General features: G+C 44.2%; 1 protein-coding gene across 1 annotated transcript; it reads right to left on the minus strand.

Annotated features, from left to right (window-relative positions):
- Positions 1-223: 223 nt before the first annotated feature.
- LOC139548474 (putative per-hexamer repeat protein 5) lies at positions 224-20,993 on the minus strand. The gene is made up of 2 exons (XM_071358179.1): positions 20,564-20,993; positions 224-234 (listed from the first exon to the last, which is right to left on the minus strand). The coding sequence occupies exons 1-2, from the start codon at positions 20,991-20,993 to the stop codon at positions 224-226; spliced, it is 441 nt and encodes a 146-aa protein (XP_071214280.1).
- Positions 20,994-21,327: the final 334 nt, after the last annotated feature.

The following is a 21,327-nucleotide window of genomic DNA, read 5'->3' on the forward strand; positions in this document are numbered from 1 at the left end:
GAACTGGATCCACTCTGGCACTATACTGTGCTCATTAGATAGTGCTTTAGCTCTCGTAACACGGAGAGCTGCCATTCAGTCAGCACATTAATCACGTTTCCAGTGGTTGACTGGAGTTTGGAGTTGGCAAGCTCACAGAATGCAAATCCGAAGATTGAAAGCCATGAGCACTCGTTTCCCTGAGACCAAAAGGAGAGCATTCTCTACCTTTGATTCAGCTTGTTCACTTCCCAGCTAACAAAATGAGAAAATTAGGAGGGTATTAACACAAGAGGATACTTAGTTGAGTAACCTTACATACCATAGAGTATTCTCTGCAAAATAAACAGATTGTTTGATCATGGAGGATTGCTCAGAAAATGCTTTGGGGGAATACTCATTAGGATATACCATGAGCTGAAATATAGTGTGCAATGAATAATACAAATAAAAACTCATTAACATGCATGCATGTCTTTGATACGTGACCGAAATAAACATTTTTGTATTATTTTTGTCCGATTTGAAGAAAATGATGAACACTGCACTGTCAACTACACATTTCTAGACGCAGTTTCTAGTGTAAACTAGAATCAGCAATTGCAGGAAACAGAGTCAAGTTTGCCACTGAATAATAGATTGCACTATATTGATTGGCAGTCCTCCTCCACTGTTTAGTCCCAATCCTCTGGTTTAATTGGTTGGGTTGAGGTTGATGCGTCAGGTATTTGACAGACAATTCCAGGAGGAAAGAAAACAACATTAATATTGAGTAGAGTATGTAGTGTTAATAATTGTCTGAGTCTCCATAAAACTTCATTTAATTTAGATTCATTTCAGCTTCCTTATGCCTTGCTACTCTGAATCACATTTTATCTGTATCTGAATGACCAGACCCACTATTTCAGTCACTGCACAGGAGCTCCAATAGACCCCTCAAACAGAAGACTGCAGTACTGTACCTATACACCTGTTGTACTTGGCGCATGTGACAAACACAATTTGATTTGATTTGATACAGTATGTTCTGCTGCAGTCTTGCCCACTCTCTGTGTGAGGCCCATCCACAGAGTGTGTTTTGCCTCCAACTAATCTCCTAATTACCACATGAGCTAATTATTTGCTCTGTTGGCTCCACAATACATTGGTGAGATAGAAGATAAGTTCTAAAATAAACAGGGTTTATGCCATCATCCCTCCATGTATTGACCTAAGCTTTTAGGTGAGATTTGGGGAAGTATTGTGTTTGGAAAAGAGCCTGTCAATTGGTGAATAGTGGAGGAACTTGCCTATGCTTGTGTCGTGTCTTTGGCACTTGCTATGCTTTGTTGTGGACACAATATAGGGTCCCAGGTTTGAGCCTATACCATACACTGAGGATTATTGCACGTTATCTAACACATATCCCCGAAGTATAACCATGAAAACAAAACAGCAAATTCTAAATTGCCTTATCTTCAAGAGACATATTTCTGCACTTTCTGCTTCAAGAAATTTTGACCACGTTACATGACACCGGGCATCATGTAATCTTATGGGACTTTATCAATGTTGAGAAGTGTCCTATAAATTCAATTTGAGGGCTTTTTTCTTCCCACTGCAGCATCACACTTTACACAGGTGTAATTGAATTTAAAGAAAATTGCTCATGGAACCCCTTGAGCATTATACTGTATACAGTGCCTTCGGAAAGTATTCAGACCCCTTGACTTTTTCTACTTTTTTAAAGTTATAGCCTTATATTAAAATGTATCAAATAAAATAAAATCCTCAGCAATTTGCAAACAATCCCTCATAATGACAAAGCGAAAAATAGTTATTCTGTGGAGATGGGAGAACCTTCCAGAAGGACAACCTTCTCTGCAGCACTCCACCAATCAGGCCTTATGGTATAGTGGCCATACGGAAGCCACTCCTCAGTTAAAGACACATGACAGCCCGTTTGGAGCCAAAAGACAACTACAGTGCCTTGCAAAAGTATTCATCCCCCTTTGGTGTTTTTCCTATTTTGTTGCATTACAACCTGTAATATAAGTGTAATGGATGTACACAAAATAGTCAAAATTGGTGAAGTGAAAATAAAAAATAACTTGTTTCAAAAAATTCAAAAAAGAATTGCCTGAAAAGTGGTACGTGCATATACGTTCACCAACTTAGCTATGAAGCCCTGAATAAGATCTGGCGCAACCTATTACCTTCAGAAGTCACATAATTAATTAAATAAAGTCCACCTGTGTGCAATCTAAGTGTCACATGATCTCAGTATATATACACCTGTTCTGAAAGGCCCCAGAGTCTGCAACACCACTAAGCAAGGGGCACCACCAAGCAAGCGGCACTATGAAGACCAAGGAGCTCTCCAAACTTGCCAGGTACAAAGTTGTGGAGCTGTACAGATCAGGGTTGAGTTATAAAAAAATATCTGAAACTTTGAACATCCCACGGAGCACCATTAAATCCATTATTAAAAAAATGTAAGAATATGGCACCACAACAAACCTTCCAGGAGAGGACCACCCACCAAAACTCACAGACCAGGGAAGGAGGGCATTCATCAGAGAGGCAACAAAGAGACCAAAGATAACCCTGAAGGAGCTGCAAAGCTCCACACCGGATATTGGAGTATCTGTCCATAGGACCACTTTGAGCCGTACACGCCACAGAGTTGGGCTTTACGGAAGAGTGGCCAGAAAAAAGCCATTGCTTAAAGAAAAAAATAAGCAAACACGTTTGGTGTTCACCAAAAGGCATGTGGGAGACTCCCCAAACATATGGAAGAAGGTACTCTGGTCAGACGAGACTAAAATGTAGCATTTTGGCCATTAAGGAAAACACTACGTCTGGCGCAAACCCAACACCTCTCATCACCCCGAGAACACCATCCCACAGCATGATGCTGCCACCACCATGCTTCACTGTGGGGATGTTTTTCATCGGCAGGGACTGGGAAACTGGTCAGAATTGAAGGAATGATGGATGGTGCTAAATTCAGGTAAATTCTTGAGGGAAACCTGTTTGTCTTCCAGAGATTTGAGACTGGGATGGAGGTTCACCTTCCAGCAAGACAATGACCCTAAGCATACTGCTAAAGCAACACTTGAGTGGTTTATTAAGAGGAAACATTAAAATGTCTTGGAATGACCTAGTCAAAGCCCAGACCTCAATCCAATTGAGAAGCTGTGGTATGACTTAAAGATTTCTGTACACCAGCAGAACCCATCCAACTTGAAGGAGTTGGACCAGTTTTGCCTTGAAGAATGGGGAAAAGTCCCAGTGTCTAGATGTGCCAAGCCTATAGCCTTCTGGACAAGTCTCTGAATGTACTTGAGTGGCCCAGCCAGAGCCCGGACTTGAGCCCGAGCAAACATCTCTGGAAAGACCTGAAAATAGCTGTGCAGCAACGCCCCCCCATCCAACCTGAGAGACCTTGAGGGGATCTGCAGAGAAGAATGGGAGAAACTCCCCAAATATAGGTGTGCCAAGCTTTTAGCATCATACCCAAGAAGACTGGAGGCTGGAATCGCTGGCAAATGTGCTTGAACAAAGTACTGAGTAAAGGGTCTGAATACTTATGTAAACGTGATATTTCCATTTATTTATTTTGCTAAAATTAAAAAAAGAACCGTTTTTGCATTGTAATTACGGGGTATTGTGTGTAGATTGCGGAGGGAAAAAAACATTTAATCAATTTTAGAATTAGACTGTAACCCAACAATATGTGGAAAAAGTCAAGGGGTCTGAATACTTTCATGAAGCACTGTATATATATATATATATATATTCATAGTTGAAGTCAGAAGTTTACATACACCTTAGCCAAATACATTTAAACTCCATTTTACACAATTCCTGACATTTAATCCTAGTAAAAATTCCCTGTCTTAGTGTCACGAATACCACCGAAGGTGGCTCCCCTTCCTGTTCGGGTGGCGCTCGGCGGTCGTCGTCGCCGGTCTACTAGCTGCCACCGATCCCTTTTTCCTTTTCGTTTATGTCTGTCTAATTGTTTTCACCTGTTCCTTGTTGGGGTTTTGGGAAGGGTGCTATTTAGTTTAGTTTTGCCCGCTAGTGTTTGTGCGGGCTTATTGGTTGTTACGTTTGGTGATGTATCGTGTCTTGTTTTGGGTTTTTCGCTGTCCGGTGTTTGTAACAAGGTTTGGGGTTTGTTTAGCGCCAGTGTTTTGGGCATTCACCCATGTTTGGACCTTTTACGTTTTTGAAGGACATTAAAGCGTTTTCCCGTACATTTCGCTCTCTGCAGTTGACTTCTCACTCATTTCACTCACCCGTCGTTACACTTAGGTCAGTTAGGATAACCACTTTATTTTAAGAATGTGAAATGTCAGAATAATAGTAGAGAGAATGATTTATTTCAGCTTTTATTTCTTTCATCACATTCCCAGTGGGTCAGAAGTTTACATACACTCAATTAGTATTTGGTAGCATTGCCTTTAAATTGTTTAACTTGGGTCAAACATTTTGGGTAGCCTTCCACAAGCTTCCCACAATTAGTTGGATGAATTTTAGCCCATTCCTTCTGACAGAGCTGGTGTAACTGAGTCAGGTTTGTAGGCCTCCTTGCTCGCACATGCTTTTTCAGTTCTACTCACACATTTTCTATAGGATTGAGGTCAGGGCTTTGTGATGTCCACTCCAATACCTTGACTTTGTTGTCCTTAAGCTATTTTGCTACAACTTTGGAAGTATGCTTTGGGTCATTGTCCATTTGGAAGACCCATTTGCGACCAAGCTTTAACTTCCTGACTGATGTCTTGAGATGTTGCTTCCATATATCCACATCATTTTACCTCCTCATGATGCCATCTATTTTATGAAGTGCACCAGTTTCTCTTGCAGCAAAGCACCCCCACAACATGATGCTGCCACCCCCGTGCTTCATAGATGGGATGGTGTTCTTCGGCTTGCAAGCTTCCCCCTTTTTACTCCAAACATAACAGTGGTCATTATGGCCAAACAGTTCTATTTTTGTTTCATCAGACCAAAGGACATCTCTCCAAAAAGTACAATCTGATCATGTGCAGTTGCAAACCGTAGTCTGACTTTTTTATGGCGGTTTTGGAGCAGTGGCTTCTTCCTTGCTGAGCGACCTTTCAGGTTATGTCGATATAGGACTCGTTTTACTCTGGATATAGATACTTTTGTACCTGTTTCCTCCAGCATCTTCACAAGGTCCTTTGCTGTTGTTCTGGGATTGATTTGCACTTTTCACAACAAAGTACGTTCATCTCTAGAAGACAGAACGCATCTCCTTCCTGAGCGGTATGCCGGCTGCGTGGTCCCATGGTGTTTATACTTGCATACTATTGTTTGTACAGATGAACGGGGTACCTTCAGGCGTTTGGAAATTGCTTCCAAGGATGAACCAGACTTGCGGAGGTCTACAATTTTTTTAATGAGGTCTTGGCTGATTTCTTTTGATTTTCCCATGATGTCAAGCAAAGAGGCACTGTTTGAAGGTAGGCCTTGAAATACACTTCCAATTGGCTCAAATGATGTCAATTAGTCTATCAGAAGCTTCTAAAGCATTGACATAATTTTCTGGAATTTTCCAAGCTATTTAAAGGCTCAGTCAACTTAGTGTATGTAAACTTCTGACCCACTGGAATTGTTATACCGTGAATTATAAATGAAATAATCTATCTGTAAACAATTGTTGGAAAAAGTACTTGTGTCATGCACAAGAGAGAGAGAGAGAGAGAGAGAGAGGTGGATATGACCCTGCCTGACTCTAAACAGCAGGAGTCAGGATCCGAAGCAAAATTGGAATACGGGCTAATTCCAGGCGGTGCATGAACTTTACGGTGCCTCATACTTTTATTGCCTTAATTCCAACAAAGGTTAGGAGTGTGAAGCAATTATTCTTCCAGCCCTCAAGTCTCTGCAGGTGCACAACGGCACGCTGTGAAGTCTATGTACACAAATATAATTTCAAAGCTCCTCAACCTGTCACCTGACTTGTCAACAAGGCAACCACACTCACAGTAATGGATACATGACTCCTTATAAATGCTTCGATTCTGCAGGCTTCCTCTGTGCATGTTAGGTGAATGAGGAATTTGATTGCCTTGGATTCGGCCTAGGAATGTTCAATAAGTCAAGGGCTGATTTCAAGGTTTTACTGCTAACCTACAAAGCATTACATGGGCTTGCTCCTACCTATTTTCCGATTTGGTCCTGCTGTACATATCAACACGTACGCTACCGTCACAAGACGCAGGCCTCCTTACTGTCCCTACAATTTCTAAGCAAACAGCTGGAGTCAGGGCTTTCTCCTATAGAGCTCCATTTTTATGGAATGGTCTGCCTATCCATGTGAGAGACGTAGACTCGGTCTCAAACTCTAAGTCTTTATTGAAGACTCATCTCTTCAGTAGGTCCTATGATTGAGTGTTGTCTGGCCCAGGAGCGTGAAGGTGAACGGAAAGGCACTGGAACAACGAACCGCCCTTGCTGTCTTTGCCTGGCCGGTTCCCCTCTCTCCACTGGGATTCTCTGCCTCTAACCCTATTACAGGGGCTGAGTCACTGGCTTTCTGGTACTCTTCCATGCCGTCCCTAGGAAGGGTGCATCACTTGAATGGGTTGAGTCACTGACGTGATCTTCTTGTCCGGGTTGGCGCCCCCCCTTGGGTTGTGCCGTGGCGGAGATCTTTGTGGGCTATATTCGACATTGTCTCAGGATGGTAAGTTGGTGGTTGAAGATATCCCTCTAGCGGTGTGGGGGCTGTGCTTTGGCAAAGTGGGTGGGGTTATATCCTTCCTGTTAGGCCCTGTCCGGGGGTATCGTCGGACGGGGCCACAGTGTCTCCCGACCCCTCCTGTCTCAGCCTCCAGTATTTATGCTGCAGTAGTTTATGTGTCGGGGGGCTAGGGTCAGTCTGTTATATCTGGAGTATTTCTCCTGCCTTATCCGATGTGAATTTAAGTATGCTCTCTCTAATTCTCTTTCTTTTTCTCTCTTTCTCTCTCTCTTTCTTTCTCTCTCTCGGAGGACCTGAGCCCTAGGACCATGCCTCAGGACTACCTGGCCTGATGACTCCTTGCTGTCCCCAGTCCACCTGGCCGTGCTGCTGCTCCAGTATCAACTGTTCTGCCTGCGGCTATGGAACCCTGACCTGTTCACCGGGCGTGCTACCTGTCCCAGATCTGCTGTTTTCAACTCTCTAGAGACAGCAGGAGCAGTAGAGATTCTCTGAATGATCGGCTATGAAAAGCCAACTGACATTTACTCCTGAGGTGCTGACCTGTTGCACCCTCGACAACCACTGTGATTATTATTATTTTACCCTGCTGGTCATCTATGACCATTTGAACATCTTGGCCATGTTCTGTTATAATCTCCATCCGGCACAGCCAGAAGAGGACTGGCCACCCCTCATAGCCTGGTTCCTCTCTAGGTTTCTTCCTAGGTTCTGGCTTTTCTAGGGAGTTTTTCCTAGCCACCGTGCTTCTACACCTCCATTGGTTGCTGTTTGGGGTTTTAGGCTGGGTTTGTGACATCAGCTGATGTAAGAAGGTCTTTATAAATACATGTGAGTGATAGAGTTATAATTCTGTCACAAAAACAGTCGTGTGCCATGTATATATCTCTATATATCTTTTGTATTTTTCTAAATCTCAACTTCAAAATATTCTCCTGCAACCCGCCTCACCCAATGTAGTGTGGATCTGTCTCTTCTAAAGTATTCTTATCCACCTCCGAACAGTTACTCCCCAACAGAAACTAGCCAGCTAACTAGCTAATTAGTCAGATAACCACTGCTAGCGATCATCAGCTAACCTTTAGCTCGGAAAGCTCTCGCCAGTTTGTACAACGCGATTCAAAACAGAGCATACCGGACCTATCATCTCTCCATATCCCGGCTTCCTACCGCAAGCTCTGAACCTTTTCACCTGGATCACCACAGCTAGCTAGCTGCAACCAAAGTGACTATTCCTGGTTTAACGTGACGTCCCTGTCCCGAAGCTAGCACCAATTAGCCTGGAGCTAGGCTCATATCCCGGCTAGCAGAAGAAGCCCAACAGCCACTCCTGGGCTATAATACCCTTTTTGCCAACTGGCCCGGACCCCCTTCTACTGCCGGTACGGGGCACGGAACCCCGCTGATCCTTCACAACTGGACTACTGACAAAATCTGCTCGAGGGGGTACTCAAACTGGCCCGCTAACGTTAGCTGTCTAGAGCACACTGGACTGTTAGCTTAAGAGATCCATCGGACAAATTCTTTGGCCACTATACCTATTTTGCCAATTGGCCTGGTTTACCACACGGAGCCCTGCTGATCCATCTGCCAACATATTCAGCACGAGGGGGCCACAACAGACTTTCTTCCGTCGCGATGTCCTTCTAAGGCCCTTCTGCTAGCTGCGGCCCTCTAGCTGTCTGAAGCCATTCGCTGGACTCCCATGATTACTCGGCTACGCATGCCTCTCCCTAACGTCAATATGCCTTGTCCATTGCTGTTTTGGTTAGTATTTATTGCCTTATTTGACTGTAGAGCCTCTAGCCCTGCTCAATACGCCTTATGAAACACTTTCATTCCACCTCCAACACATTCGGTGACATCACCTGGTTTAAATGATATTCCTAGAGACAATATCTCTTTCATCGTCACTCTATGCACAGGTTTACCCTCACTGCATTCACATCCTACCATACCTTTGTCTGTACATTATGCCTTGAATCTTTTTTTCCGCTCCCAGAAATCTGTTCCTTTTACTCTCTGTTCTGAACGTATTAGGCGTTCAGTTCTTTTAGCCTTTAGCCGTACCCTTATCCTACTTCTCCTCTGTTCCTCTGGTGATGTGGAGGTTAACCCAGGCCCTGCAGTGCCTAGCTCCACTCACATTCCCCAGGCGCTATCATTTGTTGACTTCTGTAACCGTAAAAGCCTTGGTTTCATTCATGTTAACATTAGAAGCCTGCTCCTTAAGTTTGTTTTATTCACTGCCCTGGCACACTCTGCCAACCCAGATGTCCTAGCCGTGTCTGAATCCTGGCTCAGGAAGACTACCAAAAACCCTGTAATTTCCATCCCTAACTATAACATTTTCCGACAAGATAGAACTGCCAAAGGGGGCGGAGTTGCAATCTACAGCCTGCAGAGTTTTGTCTTACTATCCAGTTCTGTACCCAAACAATTCGAGCTTTTAAAAATCCACCTTTCCAGAAACAAGCCTCTCATCGTTGCCGCTTGCTATAGGCCACCCTCTGCCCCCAGCTGTGCCCTGGACACCATATGTGAACTGATTGCCCCCCCATCTATCTACAGAGCTCGTGCTGCTAGGTGACCTAAACCGGGACATGCTTAACACCCCGGCCATCCTACAATCTAAGCTAGATTCCCTGAATCTCACACAAATGATCAATGAACCTACCAGGTACAACCCCAAATCTATAAACACGGGCACCGTTATAGATATCATTGTAACCAACTTGCCCTCCAAATACACCTCTGCTGTTTTCAACCAAGATCTCAGCAATCACTGCCTTATTGCCTGCATCCGTAATGGGTCCGCGGTCAAACGACCATCCCTCATCACTGTCAAACGCTCCCTAAAACACTTCAGAGAGCAGGCCTTTCTAATCGACCTGGCCCGGGTATCCTGGAAGGATATTGACCTCATCTCGTCAGTAGAGGATGCCTGGTCATTCTTTAAAAGTGCCTTCCTCACCATCTTAAATAAGCATGCCCCTTTCAAAAAATGTAGAACCAGGAACAGATATAGCCCTTGGTTCTCTCCAGACCTGACTGCCCTTGACCAGCACAAAAACATCCTGTGGCGTTCTGCATTAGCATCGAATAGCCCCCGTGATATGCAACTTTTCAGGGAAGTTAGGAACCAATATACACAGGCAGTTAGGAAAGCTAAGGCTAGCTTTTTCAAACAGAAATTTGCATCCTGTAGCACCAACTCAAAACAGTTGTGGGAAACTGTAAAACATGGAGAATAAGAGCACCTCCTCCCAGTTGCCCACTGCACTGATGGTAGGAAACTGTCACCACCTATAAATCCTCTATAATTGAGAATTTTAATAAGCATTTTTCTACGGCTGGCCATGCTATCCACCTGGCTACCCCTACCCGGTCAACTGCCCTGCACTCCCCACAGCAACTCGCCCAAAAAAAAACCGATTTCTCCTTCACCCAAATCCAGATAGCTGATGTTCTGAAAGAGCTGCAAAATCTGAACCCCTACAAATCAGCCGGGCTAGACAATCTGGACCCTCTCTTTCTAAAATTATCTGCCGAAATTGTTGCAACCCCTATCACTAGCCTGTTCAACCTCTCTTTCGTATCGTCTGAGATTCCCAAAGATTGGAAAGCTGCCGCGGTCATCCCCCTCTTCAAAGGGGGAGACACTCTAGACCCAAACTGCTACAGACCTATATCTATCCTACCCAGCTTTTCTAAGGTCTTCGAAAGCCAAGATAACAAACAGATCACCGACCATTTCGAATCCCACCGTACCTTCTCCGCTATGCAATCTGGCTTCCGAGCTGGTCATGGGATCACCTCAGCCACGCTCAAGGTCCTAAATGATATCATAACCGCCATCGATAAGAGACATTACTGTGCAGCTGTATTCATCAATCTGGCCATGGCTTTCGACTCTGTCAATCACCACATTCTTATTGGCAGACTCAACAGCCTTGGTTTCTCAAATGATTGCCTCGCCTGGTTTACCAACTACTTCTCAGATAGAGTTCAGTGTGTCAAATCGGAGGGCCTGTTGTCCGGACCTCTGGCAGTCTCTATGGGGGTGCCACAGGGTTCAATTCTCGGGCCGACTATCTTCTCTGTATACATCAATGATGTCACTCTTGCTGCTGGTGATTCTCTGATCCACCTCTACGTAGACGACACCATTCTGTATACTCTGGCCCTTCGTTGGACACTGTGTTAACTTCTTATGGCTGCAGGGGCAGTATTGAGTAGCTTGGATGAAAGGTGCACAGAGGTGCCCAGAGTAGACGGCCTGCTCCTCAGTCATAGTTGCTAATATATGCATATTATTATTAGTATTGGATAAAAAACACTCTGAAGTTTCTAAAACTGTTTGAATTATGTCTGTGAGTATAACAGAACTCATATGGCAGGCAAAAACCTGAGAAGTTCCACTTCCTGTTTGGAATTTTTCTGAGGCTGGTAGTTTTTCAACCAAGCTCTCATTGAAATTACAGCGAGATATGGATGAGTTTTCACTTCTTACGGCTTCCACTAGATGTCAACAGTCAATAGAACTTTGTCTGATGACTCTGCTGTGAAGGGGGGGCCGAAGGAGACAGGAATGAGTAACCAAAGCCATGAGGTGACCACGCATTGACCATGCGCGTTCACGTGGGAGGCAGCTCCGTTCCATCGCTCAACTGAAGTCAATGTAAATCTCCGGTTGGAACGTTATTCAAGATGTATGTTAACAACATTCTTAAGATTGATTCAATACATCGTTTGACATGTTTCTACTGACTGTTACGGGACTTTTGGACATTTCGTCACGCTATGGTGGACGCGCTTTGTGATTTTGAAATTGTTTACCAAACGCGCTAACCAAAGTAGCTAATTGGACATAAATAACGGACATCGAACAAATCAAGCATTTATTGTGGACCTGGGATTCCTAGGACTGCATTCTGATGAAGTTCATCAAAGGTAAGGAAACATTTATCATGTATTTTCTGGTTTCTGTTGACTCCAACATGGCGGCTAATTTGGCCATTGTTCTGAGCGCCGTCTCAGATTATTGCATGGTTAGCTTTTTCCGTAAAGTTTTTTTAAATCTGACTCAGCGGCTGCATTAAGGAGAGGTATATCTATAATTCCATGGGTATAACTTGTATTATCATCTACATTTATGATGAGTATTTCTCTTGAAACGATGTGGCTATGCAAAATCACTTGATGTTTTTGGAACTAGTGAATGTAACGCGCCAATGTAAACTCAGATTTTTTTATAAAAAATATGAACTTTATCAAACAAAACATGCATGTATTGTGTAACATGAAGTCCTATGAGTGTCATCTGATGATCATCAAAGGTTAGTGATTAATTTTATCTCTATTTCTGCTTTTTGTGACTGCTATCTTTCGCTGGAAAAATGGCTGTGCTTATTGTGGTTGGTGACCTAACATAATCGTTTGTAGTGCTTTCGCTGAAAAGCATATTTGAAATCGGACACTGGTGGGATTAACAACAAGATTACCTTTAAAATGATATAAGACACATGTATGTTTGAGGAATTTTAATTATGAGATTTCTGTTGTTTGAATTTGGCGCCCTGCACTTTCACTGGCTGTTGTCATATCGATCCCGTTACCGGGATTGCAGCCATAAGAAAATAACCTCCAGGCGAGCTTCAATGCCATACAACTCTCCTTCCGTGGCCTTCAACTGCTCATAAATTCAAGTTTAACTAAATGCATGCTCTTCAACCGATCACTGCCCGCACCTGCCCACCCGTCCAGCATCACTACTCTGGACGGCTCTGACTTAGAATATGTGGATAACGACTGTAAACTGTCCTTCCAAACTCACATTAAGCATTTCCAATCCAAAATTAAATCTACAATCGGTTTCCTATTTCGCAACAAAGCATCCTTCACTCATGCTGCCTAACATACCCTCGTAAAACTGACCATCCTACCTATCCTCGTCTTTGACGAGCCTTCAACACTCTACTCAACAAATTGGATGCAGTCTATCACAGTGCCATCCGTTTTGTCACTAAAGCCCCATATACTATCCACCACTGCGACTTGCACGCTGTCGTTGGCTGACCCTCGTTTCACTCTTGCCGCCAAACCCACTGGCTCCAGGTTATCTACAAGTCTCTGCTAGGTAAAGCCCCGCCTTATCTCAGCTCACTGGTCACCATAGCAGCACCCACTCGTAGCACGGGCTCCAGCAGGTACATCTCACTGGTCACCCCCAAAGCCAATTCATACTTTGGCCGCAACTCCTTCCAGTTCTCTGCTGCCAATGACTGGAACGAACTGCAAAAATCACTGAAGCTGGAGGGTCATATCTCCCTCACTAGCTTTAAGCACCAGCTGTCAGAGCAGCTCACAGATCTCTGCACCTGTATATAGCCAATCTGTAAACAGCCCATCCAACTACCTCATCCCCATACTGTATTTATTTATTAATCTTGCTCCTTTGCACTCCAGTATCTCTACTTGCACATTCATCTTCTGCACATCTACCTTTCCAGTGTTTAATTGCTATATTGTAATTACTTCGCCACCATGGCCTATTTATTGCCTTAACTCCCTTATCTTACCTCATTTGCACTCACTGTATGCAGACTTTTTCCCCCTTTTTTTCTACTGTATTATTGACTGTATGTTTTATTTATTCCATGTGTAACTCTGTGTTGTTGTATATGTCGAACTGCTATGCTTTATCTTGGCCAGGTCGCAGGTGCAAATGAGAACTTGTTCTCAACTAGCCTACCTGGTTAAATAAAGGTGAAATTAAAAACATAAACTAGCTAACAACAGGTGTTCTGGGAACCATTTATAAGCTGAATTGCTGGCATTTGTTTTAATTCCTTTACACAAAGACAGGGTAAGGTTAAATATTCATGATGCTTATTTAAAACTAGTCCAATAGCTTGAATAGCATTGTGTCTGCCCTTCAAATACCCCCAAGCCATAAGACTGATGAACCGTTAATCAAAAGGCTACTCGGACTATTTTCATTGACCCCCTTTTTCACACTGCTGCTACTCGCTGTTTATTATCTATGCATTGTCACTTTACCACCACCTACATGTACATATTACCTCAATTTACCTTAACTAACCCGTACCCCCGAACATTGACTTGATACTGGTACCCCCTGTATATAGCCTCGTTATTGTTATTTTACTATGTTACTTATTTTATTTTAGTTAGCAAATATTTTCTTACTCTGCATTGTTGGTTAAGGGCTTGTAAGTAAGCATTTCACGGTAAGTTGTATTCGGTGCATGTGACAAATATATATGTATTTATTTGGCTCTTGTAGTCTCTTGCACTCTGAAACTCGGTTTCTGTTGAGAGGCGTCAGTTAAACTGGGATGCAAAGACAGCAGCTCCTTCAGTGTTAATCTGCCTTTGCTTTGATTAGAATCCATCCCCCATCCCACCTAGACTAAGGCGGTATAGCACAGTACAGTAATACCTATTTACTGTTGTTACAGCGCCATCTGCTGGTCTAAGGTACTTCTAGAGTCCTCTGAGATCTACAGTAGCCTGACGCACCTCTCTCTGCTCAAATACAAATATAATATGCCTTTCCATGCCCACTCTCGCATAATTCACTGATGTGAGTACTATGTGTCCCCTGCATGTTTAATGCGGTGCAACAGAAAGAAAAGAGGCTGCTTCAGCTGTTTGCACAGCTATTTATTTTATTAATACCCCTAGGCTTGTTTTATATTTTAAAGCACTGAATCATTTATCATCCAGCAAAGGGACATTGTGATTTTAAAATAAATTAGAGGAATAGTAGCAGTAAATCCACCACCAAACCTAATTGCCACTGGCTTTGATGCAGTCTATTAATAATACATGGGGTAAAGAGATGTTTCTTTTTTTAGACTCAATGATGAAAGAATAGAGTTGTAATTCCTGAGGGATTTCCTTTTGATGACATACAGTATGTCTAATGCCCATAACGTTGAGATGCATAGATGATCAAGGATTTCAAAATATAGTTTAGCTCTGAACTTAAAACACTTTCAGACTGTAGTGTTGAGAAAAATAACCCTTATTAATAAATCCTTCTTGATAGAGATGCATTAGTTCTACCCTACTTGAGCTACTTCTTAGACCTATAAGTAATCCAACCATCAGAGCTTGCTGTAAGGGTGGACTCTCAATACACTGGTGCCTTTGAAGTACACTTTTTTCTTGCCTATGTAAAGTCTCAACAGTGCCCATATAACCCTCATGAGCTCAAGTACATTACATTGGAAGAGGGCAGTTGATAAGCGCAAACCCAAGAATGTGAAGGATCTTGAAAGGATCTGCATAGAGGAATGGTCCAAAATCCCTCCAAATGTGTTCCTTAACCTCGTCATACATTACAGGAAAAGACTCCATGCTGTTAACCTTGCCAGAGGTGGTTGCACTAAGTACTAAATGAGGAGTGCCAATAATTATGAAACCTTGATTTTGGTTACATTTATTTTGTATTAAATAATTGAATGATTTTGGTTGGTTCCATTGAAACGTTAATAAAGTACAGTATTTCTCACATGTTGGTATTTTGAGTTTATCTCTATAATTATATTGTTTATATTTGTTTAACCATTGTTTGTGCATTGCCAGTCAGGGGTGCCAGTAATTTTGGAGCCCACTGTATATATCAAGGCACTAGGCCAGACCCAAATGCAGACACAGGAGGCAGATGGTTGTAGTCTTACAATGTTTAATAATCAGGCAAGAGAATGGTCGTAGACAGGCAAAAAAGTCCAAATCAGATCCGAGTCCAGGAGGTACAGAGTGGCAGACAGGCTCGTGGTCAACGCAGGCAGAATGGTCAGGTAGGCGGGTACAAAGTCCAGAAACAAGCAAGGGTCAAAACCGAGAGGACAAGAAAAAGGAGATTGCAAAAAGCAGGATAACAGGAAAACCGCTGGTTGACTTGGAAACATACAAGACGAACTGGCACAGAGAGACAGGAAACTCAGGGATAAATATACTGGGGAAAACAACCGACACCTGGGGGGGTGGAGACAATAACGAGGACAGGTGAAACTGATCAGGATGTGACAATATAGTCATAATCCTCAGTGGAACTTTATTGAAATACATGGTCCTAAAGGGGATGTGGTGAACACTGTTCTTTGTTAATTCGCCAGCAGTAAATAATTTTGCCTTTGGCAAGTCGCAGTCTATGATAACTTTTGGATTTTACAGATGAATAAGTTCCTCTAGATACACTATATAAACAAAAGTATGTGGACACCCCTTCAAATTAGTGGGTTTGGATATTTCAGCTACACCCGTTGCTGACAGGTGTATAAAATCTATATAAAATCTAGCACACAGCCATGCAATCCCCATAGACAAACATTGGCAGTAGAATGGCCTTACTGAAGAGCTCAGTGACTTTCAAAGTGGCACCGTCATAGGATGCCATCATTCCAACAAGTCAGTTCGTCAAATTTCTGCCCTGCTAGAGCTGCCCCGGTAATCTGTGCTGTTATTGTGAAGTGGAAATGTCTAGGACCAACAACAGCTCAGCTGGGAAGTAGTAGGCCACACAAGCTCACAGAAAGGGACCACGAGTGCTGAAACGCGTAGCGCATACAAATCCTGCTGAAGCATGCAACGCATGCAAATCCTCTGTCCTCAGTTGCAACACTCACTCCAAAATGCCTCTGGAAGCAACGTCAGCACAATAACTGTTTTTCGGATGCTTCCTGAAATGGGTTTCCATAGCTGAGCAACTGCACACAAGCCTAAGATCACCATGCGCAATGCCAAGCGTCGGCTGGAGTGGTATAAAGCTCGCCGCCTTTGGACTCTGGAGCAGTGGAAACACGTTCTCTGGAGTGATTAATCACGCTTCACCATCTGGCAGACACAGGAGGCAGATGGTTGGAGTCTTACAATGAAGAATCTACCTGCCCCAATGAATAGTGCCAACTGTAAAGTTTGGTGGAGGAGGAATAATGGTCTGGGGCTGTGTTTCATGGTTCAGGCTAGGCCCCTTAGTTCCAGTGAAGGAAAATCTTAATGCTACAGTGCACAATGACTTTCTAGACGATTCTGTGCTTCCACGTTGTGGCAACAGTTTGAGGAAGGCCATTTCCTGTCTCAGCATGACAATGCTCCCGTGCACAAAGCGAGGTCTATACAGAAATAGTTTGTCGAGATTGTGTGGAAGAACTTGACTGGCCTGCAAAGAGCCCTAACCTCAACCACATCAAACACCTTTGGGATGAATTGGAACGCCGACTGCGAGCCAGGCCTAATTGCCCAACCTCACTAATGCTCTTGAAGCTGAATGGAAGCAAGTCCCCGCAGCAATGTTTCAACATCTAGTGGAAAGCCTTCCCAGAAGAGTGGAGACTGTTATAGCAGCAAAGGGAGGACCAACTCCATATTAATGTCCATGATTTTGGAATGATATGTTCGACGAGCAGATGTCCACATACTTTTGGTCATGTAGTGTAAATAAATTATTTTAATTTACCTTCTGAATTCCCTTTAACATGCATGCAATGACAACCACAGTTTTTAGTTTGCTCCTTGCATGTCCAACAACTCTTGTTGATGGACTTTTGAGCTGGATAGAGACGACTGTTCCTCTAGTCTTACTAGTGTAAATGCTAAATCTATGTTTGGTTCTGAATAAACATTACAAAAATATCCCCCTTTAAATATAAACAGCCCCGCTTTACCCCCAGTCTGTTGATAGTGTAGCTATATTTCAGCCTTATAGCTTATCGAGGTGCGTATCCATGTTGAGGCCATTTATCAAACCAGCAGTGTGTTTGACTGACGCTAATGTGTCCAGTCCACCGATAGGCTGTCTTCAACATGAGGCAGTGCAGTGTTTCACCTGCTACAGATACATACCAGGCATGGCATGCTGTATGGAGATGGTGGAGAAACTAAAGGGAGGCTTTCATTTATCACACAATGTATTAGAGCCACTGTGTTATTAAACCTGCGACGTTGCTCATTAATCCTGGGTTCGCGCATGAAGCCACAAATGCATTTGCATCTCATCCATGTGAAATTAGCTGTAAAATGTGAAGGAACATTCTAGTCTATTCCATGGGCCGCTAGAGGAGGAACGGCTATTTTCAAACCAATGTCAGCGATCTAATATGAACACTGATTTGGCTGATTTGACTTCTGGCCTGTAGTGGGGACTGTTTCCACATTATTCACATGGAATGTAGGCCTACTGTCATATCGTTTGAGTTAGGCAGTCTGTACAGTTGAAAGGAAAATGCAAAATTGGAGCATGGGAGAACTGCTGCTACACACTGCGTATGGTAGTCCATGGGCAGGTTTTAAGTTATGCATCTGGTTCAAAAATGTCAAGGCATGCAATCATGATACCATTTATCTTGAACACACGTAAACACTTCAGACTGATGTCACAAGATATCTGTATTCAACACATTAAACTAATGCTGGATGTGAAACAAGAATTGCTATAAATCTTGCTTCAAAGTTATACAATTCTCCTTGGATGGGAGAACGCAGTTTGAGGTCACTGATGCCACTGAAGAGATCTCATATTGATTTTAATTAAATTCTCCTTTTCAATTAGATGTCATACACTAATCTATCTCATTTATTACTGGATATTTTCCTTTGTGCTTGAAGAAATAATGAAACTGAAAAGAAGACTGTTTTCAACTGGAATTGTTATGGATGACTGTAGGAGCCAAATACGTCATATTGTATATTTGTATGTATCAGGTTTCAGGTAAGACACAACAGTGTTAGGCCTGATCACCGACAACGATGAGTCAGCCTACAGGAAGGAAGTCAGAGACCTGTGACAAATAAAATTTGATTTCAGTAGAAGGCCTACTATTACCCTACTTGCACAGTACAGCTTGGGTTGGTCTGACTGTGATATGGGATTTAGAATTTTTGGTAATTCAGAGTGTATGTCACTGTAGCTGTGTATGAATATTCATGCTAACCGCACTAACCATACTATTTGTGAAGTGAATTGAGTATATAGTATGCTTATTGGTCATAGTATGGATAAAGTTAGTATGCCAAAAGTCACACTAAATTCACCTAAATACAAAGTATACATGCAGTGGACACTATTTAAGTGCTTTTAGGGCCCATAACTTTCTCAGATTTGAAGAAAATGGCGGGAAAATATGCAGCCGAAGTCAGACAAGACCGGATACAATTCATTACTATAAATAATTATGACAAATGTTAAGAAAATGTTGAGCAATGTAAGAAAGTAATGACTTCTCAAATAAGTTACACGTTATGTAGGCAGACAATGTGTTAGCTACACTATCCTTACGGACCGCATAACATTACAGCAGTATAAGGGCACAAGGCGAGACCCAGATGCAGATGGTTAGAGTCCAAGATGTTTATTAACAATCCAAAAGGGGTAGGCAAGAGAATGGTCGTGAACAGGCAAAAGGTCAAAACCAGTTCAGAGTTCCAGAGGTACAGAATGGCAGGCAGGCTCGAGGTCAGGGCAGGCAGAATGGTCAGGCAGGCGGGAATGGTCAAAACTGGGAAGACTAGTAAAAGAGAGTAGAAAAGCAGGAGCACAGGAAAAACCACTCTGGTTGACTTGCACATACAAGACGAACTGACACAGAGAGACAGGAAACACAGGGATAAATACACCAGGGAAAATAAGCGACACCTGGAAGGGGTGGAGACAATCACAAGGACAGGTGAAACAGATCAGGGCGTGACACAGCAGTATGTACTGGTACTGTATGTTAGCTAGTTAGGCAGTATATTAACTATCTGCTATCTAACTAACTACCCAACGTTTATTGACTTGATTATTCACATCATTCATAGCTAAGTGGTATAGTCGCTGTGTGTTTCAATGGACATTGTTAATTCTAGTTATCTACTCTGATTTCAGAGCACTCTCACGCAGAATAATGAATTTACGAAAGCTCAACACCTATTGAATTTGGCCGGGGTCATTAAACATGACAAAAAAAAGCGTTCAAAAAAAGCGTAATAAATTGTTGCCAGCAACACAGTCACATGAAAACAGCCTAACCAGCTCTGCGGATGTTGCCTCTAATCCATGGCTTCTGTTTTGGATATGTACGTACAGTCACTGACGTCATCGATCCACTTATTGATGAAGCCGATGACTGAGGTGGTGTATTTCTCAATGCCATTGGATGAATCCCGGAACATATTCCAGTTTGTGCTAGCAAAACAGTCATGTAGTGTAGCATCTGCGCATTTGATGCTAAATCATTCTGCTGAATTCTGCATTCTCCAGTGCATCTCCCCAGCCCGGTACGTCCGGTGCCAGCTCCCCGCACTCGCCCTGAAGTGCGTGTCACCAGTTTGGTGCCACCTGTGTCGGCTCCACGCACCAGGCCTCCAGTGCGCCTCCCCAGTCTGGTACGTCCTGTGCCAGCTCCCCGCACTCTCCCTGAAGTGCGTGCCACCTGTGCCGGCTCCACGCACCAGGCCTCCAGTGCGTCTCCCCAGTCCGGTACGTCCTGTGCCGGCTCCACGCACCAGGCCTCCAGTGCATCTCCCCAGTCCGGTACGTCCTGTGCCAGCTCCCCGCACTCTCCCTGAAGTGCGTGCCACCTGTGCCGGCTCCACGCACCAGGCCTCCCGTGCGTCTCCCCAGTCCGGTACGTCCTGTGCCGGCTCCACGCACCAGGCCTCCCGTGCGTCTCCCCAGTCCGGTACGTCCTGTGCCAGCTCCCCGCACTCTCCCTGAAGTGCGTGTCACCAGTCCGGTGCCACCTGTGCCGGCTCCATGCACCAGGCCTCCAGTGCGTCTCCCCAGCCCGGAGTCTTCCTCTGCGCCGATGCCCAGTCCAGGCACGTTGTCCAGTCCCGCTCCAGGAAAGGAGCCTTCCTCTGCGCCGATGCCCAGTCCAGGCACGGTGTCCAGTCCCGCTCCAGGGCAGGAGCTTTCCTCTACGCCGATGCCCAGACCAGGCACGGTGTCCAGTCCAGTTCCAAGGCCGGAGCCTTCCTCTGCTCCGATGCCCAGTCCAGGTACGGCGTCCAGTCCCGCTCCAGGGCAGGAGCCTTCCTCGGCGCCGGTGCCCTGTCCGGGCGCGGCGTCCAACCCAGCTCCATGGCCGGAGCCTTCCTCGGAGCCGGTGCCCAGTCCGGGTGCGGCGTCTAACCCAGCTACATGGCCAGGGCCCTCTGCGCAGATGCCCAGTCCAGGCACGGCGTTCAGCCCGGCACCATGGCCGGATCCGGGGTCTGGGTGGGGGCTACGACCCGCACCGGAGCCGCCACCGACACTAGTCACGCCCTCTACCCTCCCCATTTGGTTTCAGGTTTTGCGGCTGGAGTCCGCACCTTTGGGGGGGTACTGCCACGCCCTGATCATAGAGAGCCCTCGGTTCTCTATGGTGTTTACGTCAGAGCGTGAGTAGGGGGGTGTTCTAGTTAACCTATTTCTATGTTGGTGTGCTTGGTATGGTTCCCAATTAGAGGCAGCTGAATTATCGTTGTCTCTAATTGGGGATCATATCTAAGTTCTCCATTGTTCCCACCTGGGTTGTGGGATATTGTTTTGTGTTTGTGCATGTGCACCACTACTTTCACGTTTCGTTATTGGTTTATTGTTTTTATTTAAAGTTTCACCGTAATAAAGATGT

Source organism: Salvelinus alpinus, chromosome 21 (genome assembly GCF_045679555.1).
Source record: "Salvelinus alpinus chromosome 21, SLU_Salpinus.1, whole genome shotgun sequence".
Classification (NCBI taxonomy): Eukaryota; Metazoa; Chordata; class Actinopteri; order Salmoniformes; family Salmonidae; genus Salvelinus; species Salvelinus alpinus.

Bases quoted from the DNA above. Each gene is read 5' to 3' on its own strand.
- LOC139548474 (XM_071358179.1), bottom strand. From the start codon at position 20,993: ATGGGGAGGGTAGAGGGCGTGACTAGTGTCGGTGGCGGCTCCGGTGCG.